At 32.8% G+C, this 14,336-nt stretch overlaps 2 protein-coding genes across 2 annotated transcripts; both read left to right on the forward strand.

Annotated features, from left to right (window-relative positions):
- The first annotated feature begins 1,255 nt into the window (after positions 1–1,255).
- LOAG_06753 (CMGC/MAPK protein kinase) lies at positions 1,256–4,277 on the forward strand. The gene is made up of 8 exons (XM_003142289.2): positions 1,256–1,439; positions 1,574–1,715; positions 1,833–1,957; positions 2,063–2,244; positions 2,498–2,666; positions 3,074–3,316; positions 3,484–3,630; positions 4,054–4,277. The coding sequence occupies exons 1-8, from the start codon at positions 1,266–1,268 to the stop codon at positions 4,153–4,155; spliced, it is 1,284 nt and encodes a 427-aa protein (XP_003142337.1). The 5' UTR covers positions 1,256–1,265; the 3' UTR covers positions 4,156–4,277.
- Positions 4,278–6,638: 2,361 nt separating this feature from the next.
- LOAG_18617 (hypothetical protein) lies at positions 6,639–13,855 on the forward strand. Its single transcript, XM_020451280.1, has 10 exons — positions 6,639–6,714; positions 10,785–10,939; positions 11,203–11,332; positions 11,463–11,610; positions 11,785–11,926; positions 12,161–12,245; positions 12,364–12,489; positions 12,576–12,727; positions 13,070–13,202; positions 13,540–13,855. Exons 1-10 carry the CDS (start codon positions 6,652–6,654, stop codon positions 13,663–13,665), a joined length of 1,260 nt encoding a protein of 419 aa, XP_020304950.1. The 5' UTR covers positions 6,639–6,651; the 3' UTR covers positions 13,666–13,855.
- Positions 13,856–14,336: the final 481 nt, after the last annotated feature.

Here is a 14,336-nt window from a genome sequence, read left to right on the forward strand (position 1 = left end):
GTGTGTGTGTGTGTGTCTGTATGTGTGTGTGTGCGTGTGTGTGTGGATGTGTGTGTATGTCTGTATGTACACCTATACGTATATAATATGTGTGATATAGTGAAATGCAATTTTTGAAGTGAAAAATTTTTCATTTTCTAAAATTATCTATTATCACAAATTATTCATGTTATTGTCTTTTTTTTTCCCCCTATAATTTTCTAATTTTCCGGTGGGCCGTATTTTCAATCTTTCTATTTTTCTACTTTTTTTTATCTTAGTTTTTGAAAAAATTCAGATGATTCAATGAAAAGTTTACATAATTATGTACATTTGAATGAATACATTTGATGAACTGATGCAATGTTCTAAGATTCATTTCCGGATGACTGTTCTTTCGTGTATGTACCTCTTTTCCATTACTTCTTCTCGGTTCATTCTTTTTTCTCCATCTTACATTTACTTATCGCTTACTTTGTTTACTTACCTATACTGTTATTGACAGTAATTGAAAATTTAACAATCATTTTTAAATTTTATAAAATTTTGAATTTCTTTGTTAATGAAATTTGCGAAGATCTGTTGTTATATTCTATATTTTGCTTTGGTTCCTGCTAATAAATATAGGCCTAAATGTATCGCCATTTTTCTTATTTTCTTTTATCAAATTTCTTTCCATTTAAATTCAACCAATGTATAGAAAAAAATTACAAATTTTAGTTTGGATAAATTGGACACAAGTGAATCAAAAAAAGTACATTTTCTAAAAAACTTTTTGAAATATTTTATTTTTATCACTCATAAATTTAAAATAACTTACAATGGAATTGCTATACCGTCTGATAATATATCAAGCTATCACTTCTCTATTTTCTTACTCATCAAATTTCATTCTCTTCGCATTTATTGTTTCATATGTTTTGCTTACTCTCCATCTTATCAATGAAGTTTTTTTTTTTTTATGTTGAAATGATAAGAATAATAAGTCGAACAAATATTTCAATCCTTAAACAACTAACTTGCAATCTGTTGAATTTCCAAAGTTAAAATAAGATTTCGATGAAATTTTAATAATAATAATAATAAAAAATTTGCAACTGTTGTATTTGTGTTACAGTGATTAAACTCATAATAATTATCAACAACATCAAATATTTTGGATTGATTCCTGTATTTCTTATATATTATCAAGCGAAAAGTATTTTTTATAAGTCGTAATTGCAGTTTTCCTTTTCCGTGTAACGTTTGGTTGGATTTCCAGTTTTCAGGATCAGTGAATTTTTAGGATGCCAGCAACGGCACAAGCTTTTAATAGGATATTGGATGATCTTGCTCGACGGCAGCTTCTTCTTGATTTCCAGTTTGGCGCAGCTGGAAGTAGCTATGAAGCAATCAGAAACATAGGTTCTGGCGCTTTTGGTATTGTATGTGAAGCAGTTGAAACAAATTCAGGAACAAAAGTTTGTTAATTTTCCAATTTCCCACAATTTTCAAGTTTCTTTTTTCTTTATTTTAAAGCATGAATTTCGACTTATTGTTTCCAGAACTTTTCTTCCCTTTTTTTCTTTTTCATACTTAATGGTGACTAATTTAGGTTGCTATCAAAAAAATCGGTCATGCATCAGCAACGCCAACTTCAGCCAGGCGTACGTTACGTGAAATCCGAGTGCTGCGTTATATTGCTCATGATAACATTGTTAGCCTCAGGGATATCTTTCGGACACCCGGAAATTTAGGTAAGTGTCAAATTTTACGTACCACATTTCTGAAAATTACTTTGAATAAAATAAGCTAATATGGAGTTGCTAATTATTGTGCATAATTTCGTATAATTTATTTTTCCTGATTTTCAGGTATAAATGTTTACCTTGTGATGGACTTAATGGAAGGCAATCTTCATCATCTCATTTATTGCGGTGGTCCAATGGAAGATGATTTAATTTCTCATTTCCTATACCAAATATTACGAGGACTTAAGGTAAGTATTTGCATTTAATGTCTCTTTTACACTTTTACTATGAAAAATTTTTCAATTCTAAAATTTGTCTCTCAAAATTGCACTCATACCTGTCACTAATTTTAGTACATACATACTGCTGGTATCGCTCATCGAGACTTGAAACCATCAAATTTACTTGTAAATGGTGATTGTCATTTGCGCATTGCTGATTTTGGTATGGCAAAATTAGCAATGAAAAATCAAATTGAAGAGGTGGAGGAGCATTCATTCTACATGACACAACATATAACTACATTACCATATAGGTAATATTTTAATGGAAGTTTTGTTTTGAAATATAAATCATCGAATTTAAATGAAATTAAGAAATTCAACGGAAGTTTTTTTTGGCTCAGATTTCTATTTTCTTGTCATTTTGGATTTTGTCTGAAGTGAATAACATGGTTTTGGACTTTATCTTTCATAGAACTGACAAATAAAACCTCGTACTGAAAAGTCGATTGGAATCAGAAAAAAAAAGAAAAAGAAAGATGTCTCATTGGACTAAAAATTCTCCAGAGCTCCTGAACTTCTTTTTGTGATGCCGGAACATTCAACAGCGGTGGATTTATGGGCAGTTGCTTGCATTTTTGCTGAAATGATTATTCGCCGGGAATTGTTTCCTGGTCGAAGTGTAAGTGGACAAATAAAGATTATCGTCACCATGCTGGGTGCACCTTCGGGCAAGGTTTCTTATTATTTTACTTTTCAAAATTACTTTTGTTATGTATAATTTGAATATCACATCAATCAAATTAAATGAATTTTTCTTACCTAATTTAATACGGATAAGTGAGAGGATGTTTGATAAAAACAAGAGAAAATTGTTAAATGTGACACAAATTCCGGATTTTTATACTTTAATTTTACTAGCTATTAGAAATGTTAATGAAAAATAACGTTTCGATGGGTTGATAATATAACGATCGTTTGAAGCAGGAAATCCATCCATTTCCTTCCTAATTAATTTTAAAATCTGCACTTTCTTGTTTTTTGTTGCCAAAAACAACAACCCATGTTACTAACATTTATCCCAATGAACATTATTTAAATTCAGTAAACTAATCTTGAAATGCTTTATTTTCGGTGTTTTAGATTATGAATCAAATCCAGTGCGACCGAACACGACGTTTAATCGAAAATTTTGGTGATCATCCTGTACGACCTTGGAGTGAAATTATTCGCGATAAAGCCGATTCTTTCGAAACCTTGGATTTAATTGCTAAAATGGCCAAAATGGATCCAGAAGAGCGAATTGATGTTAATGAAGCCATTCAGCATCCATATTTTAAAGAATATTATCCCAGTATTATCAATGAACAAGCTTGTCCTTTCAAGGTGAAATTTCGTTTTCTTTTTTTTCCAGTCATCAGTATAGCAGTAATTTTTGACTTCTTGTTTGAATGGTTCTGTTGAAGTTTGAAAAGTGAACCAACTGAATTTGACAGTTTAATTAACCTACATTTTAAATTTTTCTAAATCTTAATTTTTTTGACCAATTTTAGGTTAAGATGGATATGGCAGCGATTGAAACTCTATCCCACGAGGGTCTTGTTCAAGCTTTGATCAATGATGTCCGCGGAGCCGATGAAGCTGATTTCACAACTCATTCAGCAGATGTAGCGCTCACGCCAGGCGACTCTTCATCAGGAGTAAGTTTTCATTCTTGTTCCTACATGATGGGATAGATATTCCAAAATAAATGTATTATATATCCAAAATCCAGAATCTGAAATCTAGCTTACATAGTGAAGATCTAAAATCTAATATCCGGAATATATTCAGAACCCAGTAATTAGAAATCCAGCAACTATCATTGTTTGACTTTTTGCCTGACATATATCTTTTATCCATCTGTGAATGAATTAAAGTATTACTTACTTCTTTTTGTTTTTTTTTTTTTTNTTTTTTTTCAACAGTATTGCTGACGAGGAAGGAAGTTTGAAAAAATTTCATAGCTGCTATTGTGTCCAAAATATATTGTGCATTATCATTTAAAATTAATCAATTGAATCATTTGATGTTCGATGTATATTGCTTGAAAAGAAAAAGATTTATTTACAGCATACTTGCAGATATCCGAAGGAAGTACATCGGCCAGTGAAGATCTCCGGCAAACGACATTCAATGTTGACGAAAGTGCTACTGATTACCGGAAGAATCGACTGTTCAAATAACAGCTGATGTGGAAATTTCTTTTCCAAAAAAAAAAAATTGACAACTATCGGTTTCTTTCCTTTTTATTTTTAAATGTCTTGTATGATTAAATCGGAAAAACTCAAAGTTTCCAACTGATTTCAAAGAATGTGTGTTTTTCTTTTAAATACATATGCTTCATCTTTTTTGTTAAAACTATGTACAAAAAAAGAAAAAAGAAAATTTCCTCTTATTTCATCGTATCCTAAAACATTGTGTACATATTGACTTGCCTGCCATCTCTCTATCTACTTAAATGTTTAGAGAGTGACAGTGATATATTGTGTTAGAGTAAATGACATCCTGAAGAGAGCTTCCCATGATTTGAAAATGGAATCTTTTTCCAAGAAAAAAAAAAGCAGCAATGGTTGATACAAGGAAGGAATGATAAGTTTAAAACGGAACATCCTTTTTTTTTCAATTTGAAATTAAACAACATTGGAAATTCCAGTGTAAGGTAAATAACAATTGGTTGCTGAGTCTTGAAAATACTAATTCTGAATGCTTTCTTACACCACGTGTTTCTTCATCAGGTAGTATTGCAAAAGTTACAATGGTAAATCTTCGTCATCTGCGCTACTGCATTTTTCCTTTATTTTGTTTGAATAATACCTGTTTTTCTTGAATCAAAATAAACGAGGTAATGCATTTATCATTAAACACTTCACTAGACGAACATCTTTTGTTTTTTTTTGGGATAATTTTCCTGGAATTTTTCAAAATTTAAAGGATAAATTGTACGCTGTTAACAACAAACGGGAATATCATTGGTTGTTAGCAGTTTAGAGGGAGGAAGAGGGTAATGTGATGGAACTGGTTTTCCTAACCTGATTAGACAATCGTTTGTATGGCGGAGGTGCATTGTAGCGAAATTATTTCGTTTTCCATCCTTTGTCAGTGTGATTGATTGATTGCGTTAATCTCGAATACCAATCAGGTCAGTTTCATAAATACATGTTTGATCTGAAATAAAAAATGCTTTGAATTCCCAACATTTTATGTGTCGAGCATGAAATAAAGTTGTATTTGTCAATATTCAGACTAATTAGTAAGGACTACACTGTTCCCGCTTTACTCTGTCCCTATACTATCATTTCTGTGCTTTGCAAATTCAAATTAGATTAGAACTTTCTCATTTTATCAAATTCATCATTCCCAACAAAATATCAATAGTCTTGATCTTCATTGTTAGCTTTGTTTCTAAAAATGTTTAATCATATTAGCTAGCTTTATCAGTCGATCCTATTTCTATGCTATATCCAGTTCCTGTCATTACACATACCAACCATTAAAGAAAGCTTTCCAACTTTATCGGTTCATAATACATAACATTAGGAATTGACCTATCTTATACCTAATAATTGGAACTTTAATACATAACTCTTCTATTCGAAACCTCCTCAATCCAACTAAACTAACAGATACACTAAAACTAACAAATATACATACAATATTCACTCGAATAATACCAATCTTATCAAGCGGGATGAGAAGTTTTCGTTGCGTCCCAAAATAATATACCATGCGTGGTGTAAAATGCTTTCTCTGCTTCCCATTGAAATTATAATTTTTTTCTATTTTCTACAAGAAATGATTTCTCAACGGTCATTGGGTTAGTCGGTGAACGGGAGTGCAAATAGAGTTTGTCGTTGTTCGCCCATTCAATAGCAATCAAAAAGTGTTGTTTAACGAGAAGAGTTAAAGGAATGTATGGGAAGAAAGCGAGTGGTAATTGGAGAGTTATTCAACTTTCTAATTGCACTGAAAATGATTTGATTTTGCAATGAGGACAACATAAAAAGTATTGCTGCGAGGATGAAGAGGATAAGGAAGATGTGACAGTGGGAGGTAATTTTTCAAGGAGTAAAAAAAATGCAAGAAATATTTATAGATGGGTAACAAGTGAGGCAGTAATAAAGAACCAATAGAGAAAGTTATGCGTTTTTTTTATAACTTATTTGTCAACATACTATAGTTTTATAGAGTTATCTGATAATTTTCTGCATTTATTGATAGGAATTATGTAAGCCATAAATAAGCAACTTCAAAGTGTGTCCTTCAGAATGATTGTTTAAAATACCATTTCCGAATTACATGACATAGAGAAGCGAAGTAATAGCAGCACTCTGTGCGAAAAGATATTTGGTTTTGTCAATAGCGAACTCGCGCATGTATCGCAGACATGCCGGATAATGGAAGAAAAGTTCTTCCTTCTTCTCCATCTCCTTTAGTTATACTGAACATTAATAAAGTGTATCGTTGAGATGATAACTTTTGATCTTTCTAGTTATAGCTTTTAGTCGTCCGTTAAATCTGTTGAAGGTTGCTTTGAGTGGAGAAAATTTCTTAGAGGGAAATGAAAGCTCACATTTTTCTTGAAAAGGCATTTTCTGGAAAGTCCAAGAGTGTTTTGCGTGCATATTGTTAATCATAATCATGGTAAAAAAAAACAATTACAGTGACTTTGCAGGTTAGTTATGGATATCAGTGGAAGGTCACGTCGAGTGCCTCCCCTTTGGACGTCCGTCGGCCACGCACAGGTAGGTTTATCTTGTTCCATTGAGTCATTATATATATATATTTTTACATTTCTCTCTAAAAGATAAATTGTAGATCTTCACTGTGATAACTATTAAAGATCACAATCCTCTACTTTGCATATTACGATGTCCGTATGTGTTTAGGGCATATCGGAGTATATGAAGTTTCACTACGCTAAAAACTGTTTAGTTATATATTCGATTGATAGATTATCGTAGAAGCTTTTTAAATCTCGTATTTTTACCCGCAGATTCTTCCTGATTTATATACATGGAACTTGGAATATGGAGTGAAATATATTGACATCTCCATATACTTAACCTTCTAAGAATCAGTTTTAGCTTGAAACATACTTAGTGGTCGACCGTTGAATGTATGTATTAATAAATTCTGTGATATATAAACTGATTATTTTCCTCTATATCATTCAGTTTTCTCTCTTTGGACGTCCAATTTACATATGTTTATTTCTGCACTTGTTTAGTCCTTTCGGAGATGACTTTTTGTTTCGTGTTTGTTATACTTTGATCTCCATATCGAAGTGATCAATGTTGATGTTTCATGCATGCCAATTTATAACGCAGCTGTTAAGGGCTTTTGTATGCATCAGAAAATACGATTAAGGGAATGGAAAGAAAGTAATTAATAATTTTATTACACGTTATAACTAATTGTCCGACATTTGTTGCCTGATTTTCCTTTTTTGTCAAAGCTCACTTGAAAATGCTGTTTTAGTTACTACCGTTTAGTGTTGTATATATATTTTATGAAGTGTTGTTGGAAGTCCTTTAACTTTCTGATGTCGTTTGTTTTCAGAGTAGTATAGAGGATCATAAATCAGTAGTTAAATCTGTACGTTTTATGAACGGAGCTGCATTATATGAAGTTAAGGGTGGTTCAACATTTAAGGGTGTGATGAATGGTGAAGAACGGAATTATGGTTGGGTACGACCAACATCACGACGTTTATCACGTGAGTTTGAACGTCGCTATGGTGTAAGAAATTCTCGAAGTTTCGTGAGCAAATACTCCTGTCGTGCACGCTTTAAGGTATCTTGCTCGTGTATAATTTAGCATTAGCTTTTTTTTGCATGTTTTGCCCTGTTGTTCCCTTTATTTATTTACTTTTTTCATTTTCTATTATTTATTTATTTTTATTTTCTTTTTGTTTTATCACAGCATTAACAAGATAATGGTCAAGTTGGTAGTTTATGAATGAATTGTGTTAAATTCTTTTTCTTTCTAAAAAAATTTAGACCAGAATCTGTATGATTTGAATTCCTGTCGTGGCCGCTATTACATATCGTGTTTTAAAAATGGTTCATGACTGGAGGGATGATAAAAAAATGCGGTAATTTTATTTTCTCGTAATAAATTTGCGGAATAATATTGTTTGAAGTGAGCAAAGAATGCTCAAAAATGTTGCTGTGTTGTCACACTGTTACGGATGTAGTATTCACTATCAGCAATAGTGTCATTTCATCGTTGAAGTAGCATTCTTCCCCCATTTCGATCTTGTGGAGTATGTGCGCATTTTTGCCGTATCTTTTCATATTTCCGTGATTTCAAGGCTGAATTGCCCTTTTCGTTAAAGGTAAATTAGTAAATCTATGGTAGTTCCATTTTTTCAGTTTCTCCTTGCCTTTCTTAAAGCTCCTAGGAGATGTTCATCGTATTATAATGTTTTATGCGTTTTATTGGTTCCACGTCTCGATAAGGTATTCAGGATAGGCATTTGTGAAAAGGATCCATGTGGAAATCAAATTTGAATGAAGTAGTTATCAGCTTATTTCTTAACGGTTTGCTACAGCTTATCTAACAGTCAAACGTAGAACTTAATGTTAGCTATCCCCATGTTTTGTTCTTAAAGCACAAGTTAAACTGATTCTGTGACTAAAGTGACAGAAATGTTTTTCCTCTGTGCTATATGCATCTGTTCATTTATTTGTTCAGAACGTGTAACAAATGGCTATGCAAAAGTTCTTTACCAATCACGAAAAATCTGCTCATATCCCGCCATTACTTCAAATTTCGATCCTGATTTCCTTTTCATGTTATTGGTCTTTGCACAGAAAGAAAAAGCACTTATTTTTTTGTTAAAAAATGATACTGAATTGTGGACTATGTGGACTCTGTTAAAAATATGATGGCTATGTCATCTCAAATTAAGAATGAAGCTGAAATTGGAGGTATAAATTTCATTTTATAGCAATGAATTCTTTCAAAAGTGCAGTGAAAAAAGCAGTGTTAAGCTTGACTGTAAAGTCTTATGACACATCTTGAACAAATGCTTATCATTGAAATTTTTTGCATTTTTCCCGTTCAAGTTTTTATATTTTATCCATATGAAGGTTGCAGTCTGGTTCTTCATTCATGCCAGGCAAAGTTGCATTACACAGAACAACTGGATGGTAGTTACAAAGCCATCCAGAACTAGCAGTCGTTAAAATTTGTGGTCAATTTGAAAAATCCCGAGCGATAATAACTGGTTAAGGAATGGCTCTATCAAACAAGAAAAGTGATGGCCAACGCACAAAATAATTATGTATTTATGCCACAATTAAAGTCCCAGAAAGTACCATGACCATATGCTACATACATCTCTAAGTCCTTTAGATCTATAAGACAGCACCTGAGATACCAATTTCATTCCTATCTAATCTTTGAATTAGTAGTGCACACAAAACATTGTCATGATTTCAAGCTACTTAGTAGTGGCCATTTATATGGAGTTTTTTTCTTCGCTTTTGTGTTTTTCCCAGCTTAGTAAATTTCTCAAGCATTATCTTAGCTGCTATTTTTCCTCTACTCGTACTTTGACTTTATTTTATTTATAATGCAGATCGTACTAAATTTTAGAAGCATTCACAATGAAGTAAGCAAATATTTATAGTTCGAATTTGTTGCACAATTAACAAATAAGAGCGTTGGTTATTTCTCTCTAAAGGAACGTATCCAGGAAGCATCATATATTTTCCCAGACAATGCTGTCTGCAATTTCTATTATATTTTAAGAAAAAAGCTTTGACACATCTGTTAAAACTTCTGTATAATTTTGATTAAGCTTCTGTCTTTCTGTATCAGTTTGTCGGGATTTTGCAACACCGAAATCTGCACAATTCTAGGTTTCTTATCTGTCTTGGAAAACGCTAATTTTGCTGTTCCTTTTGAAATGTGAAAGATAACATGTTCCTGTTTCAATAATATCTTCACCAAAAGGAAAAGGCTGTATATATAGACGTCTGAAGTAATGAATGGTGAAAAAGGATAGTGATTTCTACGATTGTGTAAGTCTTGTGCTTCTGCTTAATGCCACAGAAAGTTAAACATAAGACATCCCATGCTGTTGAGCGAGTGACAGTAGTATAACTTCATAGGTACTGGCAGGAGCTTTTCTATGAGACAATACAACACCATTGTATGATTATGACGAGGAATCCAAAAAAAGAGATGGAAGTTTGGACTAAGAAGATAGTCCTGCCAATCAAGCTCCACATTCTTCCATTTCCATCTTCCAGTTTTGATTTCGCATTCATACGCCATTTTATCCTTTTCTGTTTGATTCCACTTATAACTTTTATTTCCTCCTTTATGTCCAGTTGCTGTTCATTATCTGTTCCAATAAAACTTGCTTAATAATCTTTCTGGTTCCGATTTGCAGAAATTGTTGGAAGTTATTCATAGTTACCACCGAGAGTACAAGTCTAACCAACACTCCATACATTTGAACAACACTCCATCTTCTTCTGCCATCTTTTTTGTTCTGTTTCTGCAGTACAACAAGCACATACCTCACGTTTCAGCACTTTTTCCATAGCATATCACATAGACTGATTTTCTCTGAAAATATCTAACTGAAACTTTTTACCCTTAAATACCTTCCGAAATTTATTTCCGACTTTTTAATTTATTCTGCTACATACTTGAATATACTGGATATTTCCGTCTGATGAAAAACACTTCTTTCGATTTCTATCTCGTCCATTTTTTTTCTTGTGATATGATCTCTGGGATTATTTAAATTTTTGCTGGAAGTTTTTACAACCTAGTAATTATATGGGAAATTTAGAGAACTATGGAATACGTAAAATGGTCAGTACGTAATGCATGGGAAGATTATTTGGAAGGTGATTGTCAACTTCGAGTTGCTCAAATGGACCGCTTACGGGAGCACAAATATTCCGTAGTTGATATATCTTGGCTCGATGAGTACTGTATGAAACGGTTACTTTTTAAAATGGCTTTCCTGCCAATTTATTTTCATCTTTAAACTCATTTATTAGGTTTATTTAAAAATTGAGCTACTCGCAAATTTTCATCCCGGAATTTGTCTTTTTGAGGAGTTCATCTATGTTCCCTTAATGAGCTAAGAGTACCAGTTAAAAAGTAAAGAAGTTATTAACAGATTTCCTAATGAGAGTTTGTAATTTGATGGAATGCGAAAAGCAGCCCAAGAAACATCGCCATCGTTGCTAAGTGCATTCCAGGTTTTGGGAATATGTAGTTCAGTTTTATCCTATGTGGATCGCTCCAAATGTAATCACTATGTCGGGATTTTTTATAAACCTTGTAACTGTACTTATCTTGGCTTGTTTCTCTTACGATGCTAAGATTGCTGTAAGTTTGTTTTCCTTGTGCATTATAAATAATACATCATCAGTGTTAATAAATTTGTTTGGGTACAGTCGTAGGGATGAACCGTGAGTTAAATTACATATTTTTAAAGCAGTTATCGCTATTACTGCAGGCGTCCTCTTGGGCGTATTTCCAAGCAGCACTTGGCGTGTTTTTATACCAAACATTGGATGCTACTGATGGGAAACAGGCTCGTCGTACAGGTTCTAGTTCACCTTTAGGTGAACTGCTCGATCACGGTTGTGACGCCATGTCGCAAGGTTTGATATTTAGATATCATATATGCAAATTCGTATTTGCTATGTAAGTTGTGCAGCTTTAACTCCTTCCTTATTCACCTTCATCATGCAGATGCAAATGCGCTGACTTCAGTCCTGCGCTCATTTCTTTCAGCTCATTCAATAATTTATTTTATAGTCATGCGAACATTTCAGTGCTTGTCACGTTGAATATTTGCTATGCTATGTTATTGGGGCAAGAACGTTACGTGGTACTCTTTGTGACTGTTTCATCTGTTGTACTTTTTTACTGTGCACACTGGAGTACGTATTGTACGGGACGGTTAAAATTCGCAAAGCAAGTCTTTTTTTTCCACTTTTTATTGTACTTTTTTACTTGTGCACACTGGAGTACGTATTGTACGGGATGGTTAAAATTCGCAAAGCAAGTCTTTTTTTCCACTTTTTACGTGGTTTGTTATTAGGTGGTCTCAGGATGTTACGTCTGTTTTAGTATAACCAGAACTTCAAATTTTAATTTCGTTCTATGGAAATTCGAAAATTATCACAAATGACGTTCTCTTTTTTTCAGGTTTGACGTCACTGAGGCGCAAATAACCATTTTAATCGTTTTGCTAGTGACATCTATATTTGGCACAGGTTTTTGGACCGAGCAGGTTATTTTAAAGCTATTGCTTCTTAATTTTAAGAGTAGTAATATATGTGTATTTGAAGGCATTTTGGTAACTAAAAATCAGTTTGAGCTCTTTTGCTAGAGATCTCTAATTTTTTCAGTTCCTTCATATCAGTTTAAAGTATGTGGCCATTTTCATCTCTTCTTTAATGTGCATGTCACAGATTGGTGATTATCTTGTAGATGTCGTTACTGGAGGTGTAGGAAAGAATGGATCTACTGTTGCGGTAAGTTCAAGTGTTGGGTTCGGTTTGAAACCTTTCGTGGTTGTAAATTTCATAAAAATTTTTCACAGACTTAACATATATTTTAGGATACATCTGTTTTATCACCTCTGATACCATTGCTGATGATGATAACACCATTTTGCATGATATACAGTAAATCGGTGACAACAGTTTATGATGATCACATCACTTTGTTTGCTTTATGTCTTGGTGCAGTGTCAACGAAAGCTACTATGAGGTGGGTTTTCATTATTTTAGATTTCCATTTCCATTGCAGGTGTTTCCCCAATTCAACATATGTGTAATGTGAATTAAAAGTTCAGTAAATTTATGGCTTACCGAAAGTAAGAGCACATTAAAGAACGGAACTTTTAAAAATCATGTTCATACTTTACTATTACTTCAAATGTATTAGATTTTTGAAGCGATGCAGGAATGAAGTTGCCACGGAACAATGCATATTAAAGTTACAACGAAACAATGCATAATTTTCCCTTTGTTACTGTCCTTCGTCGATATCAGCATTCTAAATATATGTTGGTAAACGGAAAATTTGGTCAGAAATTGCAGAAATTTTCAGATTAATATTGGCTCATATGAGTCGTAGTGAGTTAGCGATGTGGGATTGGATTTATCTCTCACCTTTGATGATGATGCTTAATCAGTATTACGATATGCCAATGAACGAGTTTTATCTTCTTCTTTGTGCTACAGCAAGTTTTTTCGCTGTTTTGATTTTTCCCATCATCTTATTTCTTTATTTTTAACTTTCTTTTTGTGCATGAAATAAAAGTATAAAGCAAGAATTGTGACAAGATTTTATTGCTTCACTTCAAAGTGAAGTTTAATTTATATGAACTATTGGTGGCTTAAACAATAAATGGTGGAATAGATTGATCTGTGAAGCGTGTTTTCGGTTATCCCTGACATGGAATCATAATCAAATGACGCATCTAGAATAAGCTTCATCTCAGCAAGCTTAGCATAGCTTTGACGGTCTTAAAAAGTACATTTGTCGTTTTATAATTTCCCCTAATCTTTAATTTTAAGGTATATGCTTATGCCAGTCTATCATTATACTGCGTAATGATCATTCGGCAGTTATGTGCACACCTCAGGGTTAATTGTTTCTCCTTGAAACCGCTAAATGAACAACTGGAAAAGGCGGCGGAATGAAGGCGCAATGAATCGCTTTTATTTGTTTTTCCATTTTACTCCCAACATTTCAACCTGCTGAAGTTGTTGTTTGTACTAGTCTTGTTTCACAATTTTTGATATGATTACATCTTTATGCTTTCATTTGGAGGAAACTTATTTGTGAAACGTAAAAAAATAATGACTGAGGGCTTACACATATCGTTAACTGGTTCTATAGAGTATAAAAATCTAATAATATTGTAGAGTTTTTGTATTAGAATATCAGTTGTCTCCAAAAAAATTCTTCTATTTCCTTTTAAGTAAAATTGTTTTCTTTTGTTCGTCTTAAAATTGTTATTGTCCTATTCAGTCTGAAATGTTGCCATACCACTACATTGAAATATAAATCGTAATGAATATTAAATATTCATTTGCCATGTAGTTTTAAGCCACTTGGATCCATCCAGATCTCCATCCATCAGTTTTATAATTGTATGAAAGTTTTATGTTTTTTCTCCAGTCATCCATCCAGAAATAAAGTTGTGTTTGATTTTAATCGTAAAAGTTCATTGAAGATGCTATTGGGAAAAATTAAAGAAAAGTATTGTATGTTATCTGTTTGAAAATAGAAATTGAAATAGTGTTAAGTTTTTTATATTATCCTAACAAGTTATTGGATTTCTTTGCGCTTGTCATAAAGCGATTTGTTC

Source organism: Loa loa (genome assembly GCF_000183805.2).
Source record: "Loa loa unplaced genomic scaffold supercont3.401, whole genome shotgun sequence".
Taxonomy (NCBI): domain Eukaryota; kingdom Metazoa; phylum Nematoda; class Chromadorea; order Rhabditida; family Onchocercidae; genus Loa; species Loa loa.

Bases quoted from the DNA above. Each gene is read 5' to 3' on its own strand.
- LOAG_06753 (XM_003142289.2), top strand. From the start codon at position 1,266: ATGCCAGCAACGGCACAAGCTTTTAATAGGATATTGGATGATCTTGCT. The intron at 2,245-2,497 runs GTAATATTTTAA...AAAATTCTCCAG, and splicing joins ATAACTACATTACCATATAG to AGCTCCTGAACTTCTTTTTG. The intron at 2,667-3,073 runs GTTTCTTATTAT...TCGGTGTTTTAG, and splicing joins TGGGTGCACCTTCGGGCAAG to ATTATGAATCAAATCCAGTG.
- LOAG_18617 (XM_020451280.1), top strand. From the start codon at position 6,652: ATGGATATCAGTGGAAGGTCACGTCGAGTGCCTCCCCTTTGGACGTCC. The intron at 12,490-12,575 runs GTAAGTTCAAGT...CATATATTTTAG, and splicing joins AGAATGGATCTACTGTTGCG to GATACATCTGTTTTATCACC. The intron at 12,728-13,069 runs GTGGGTTTTCAT...AGAAATTTTCAG, and splicing joins TCAACGAAAGCTACTATGAG to ATTAATATTGGCTCATATGA.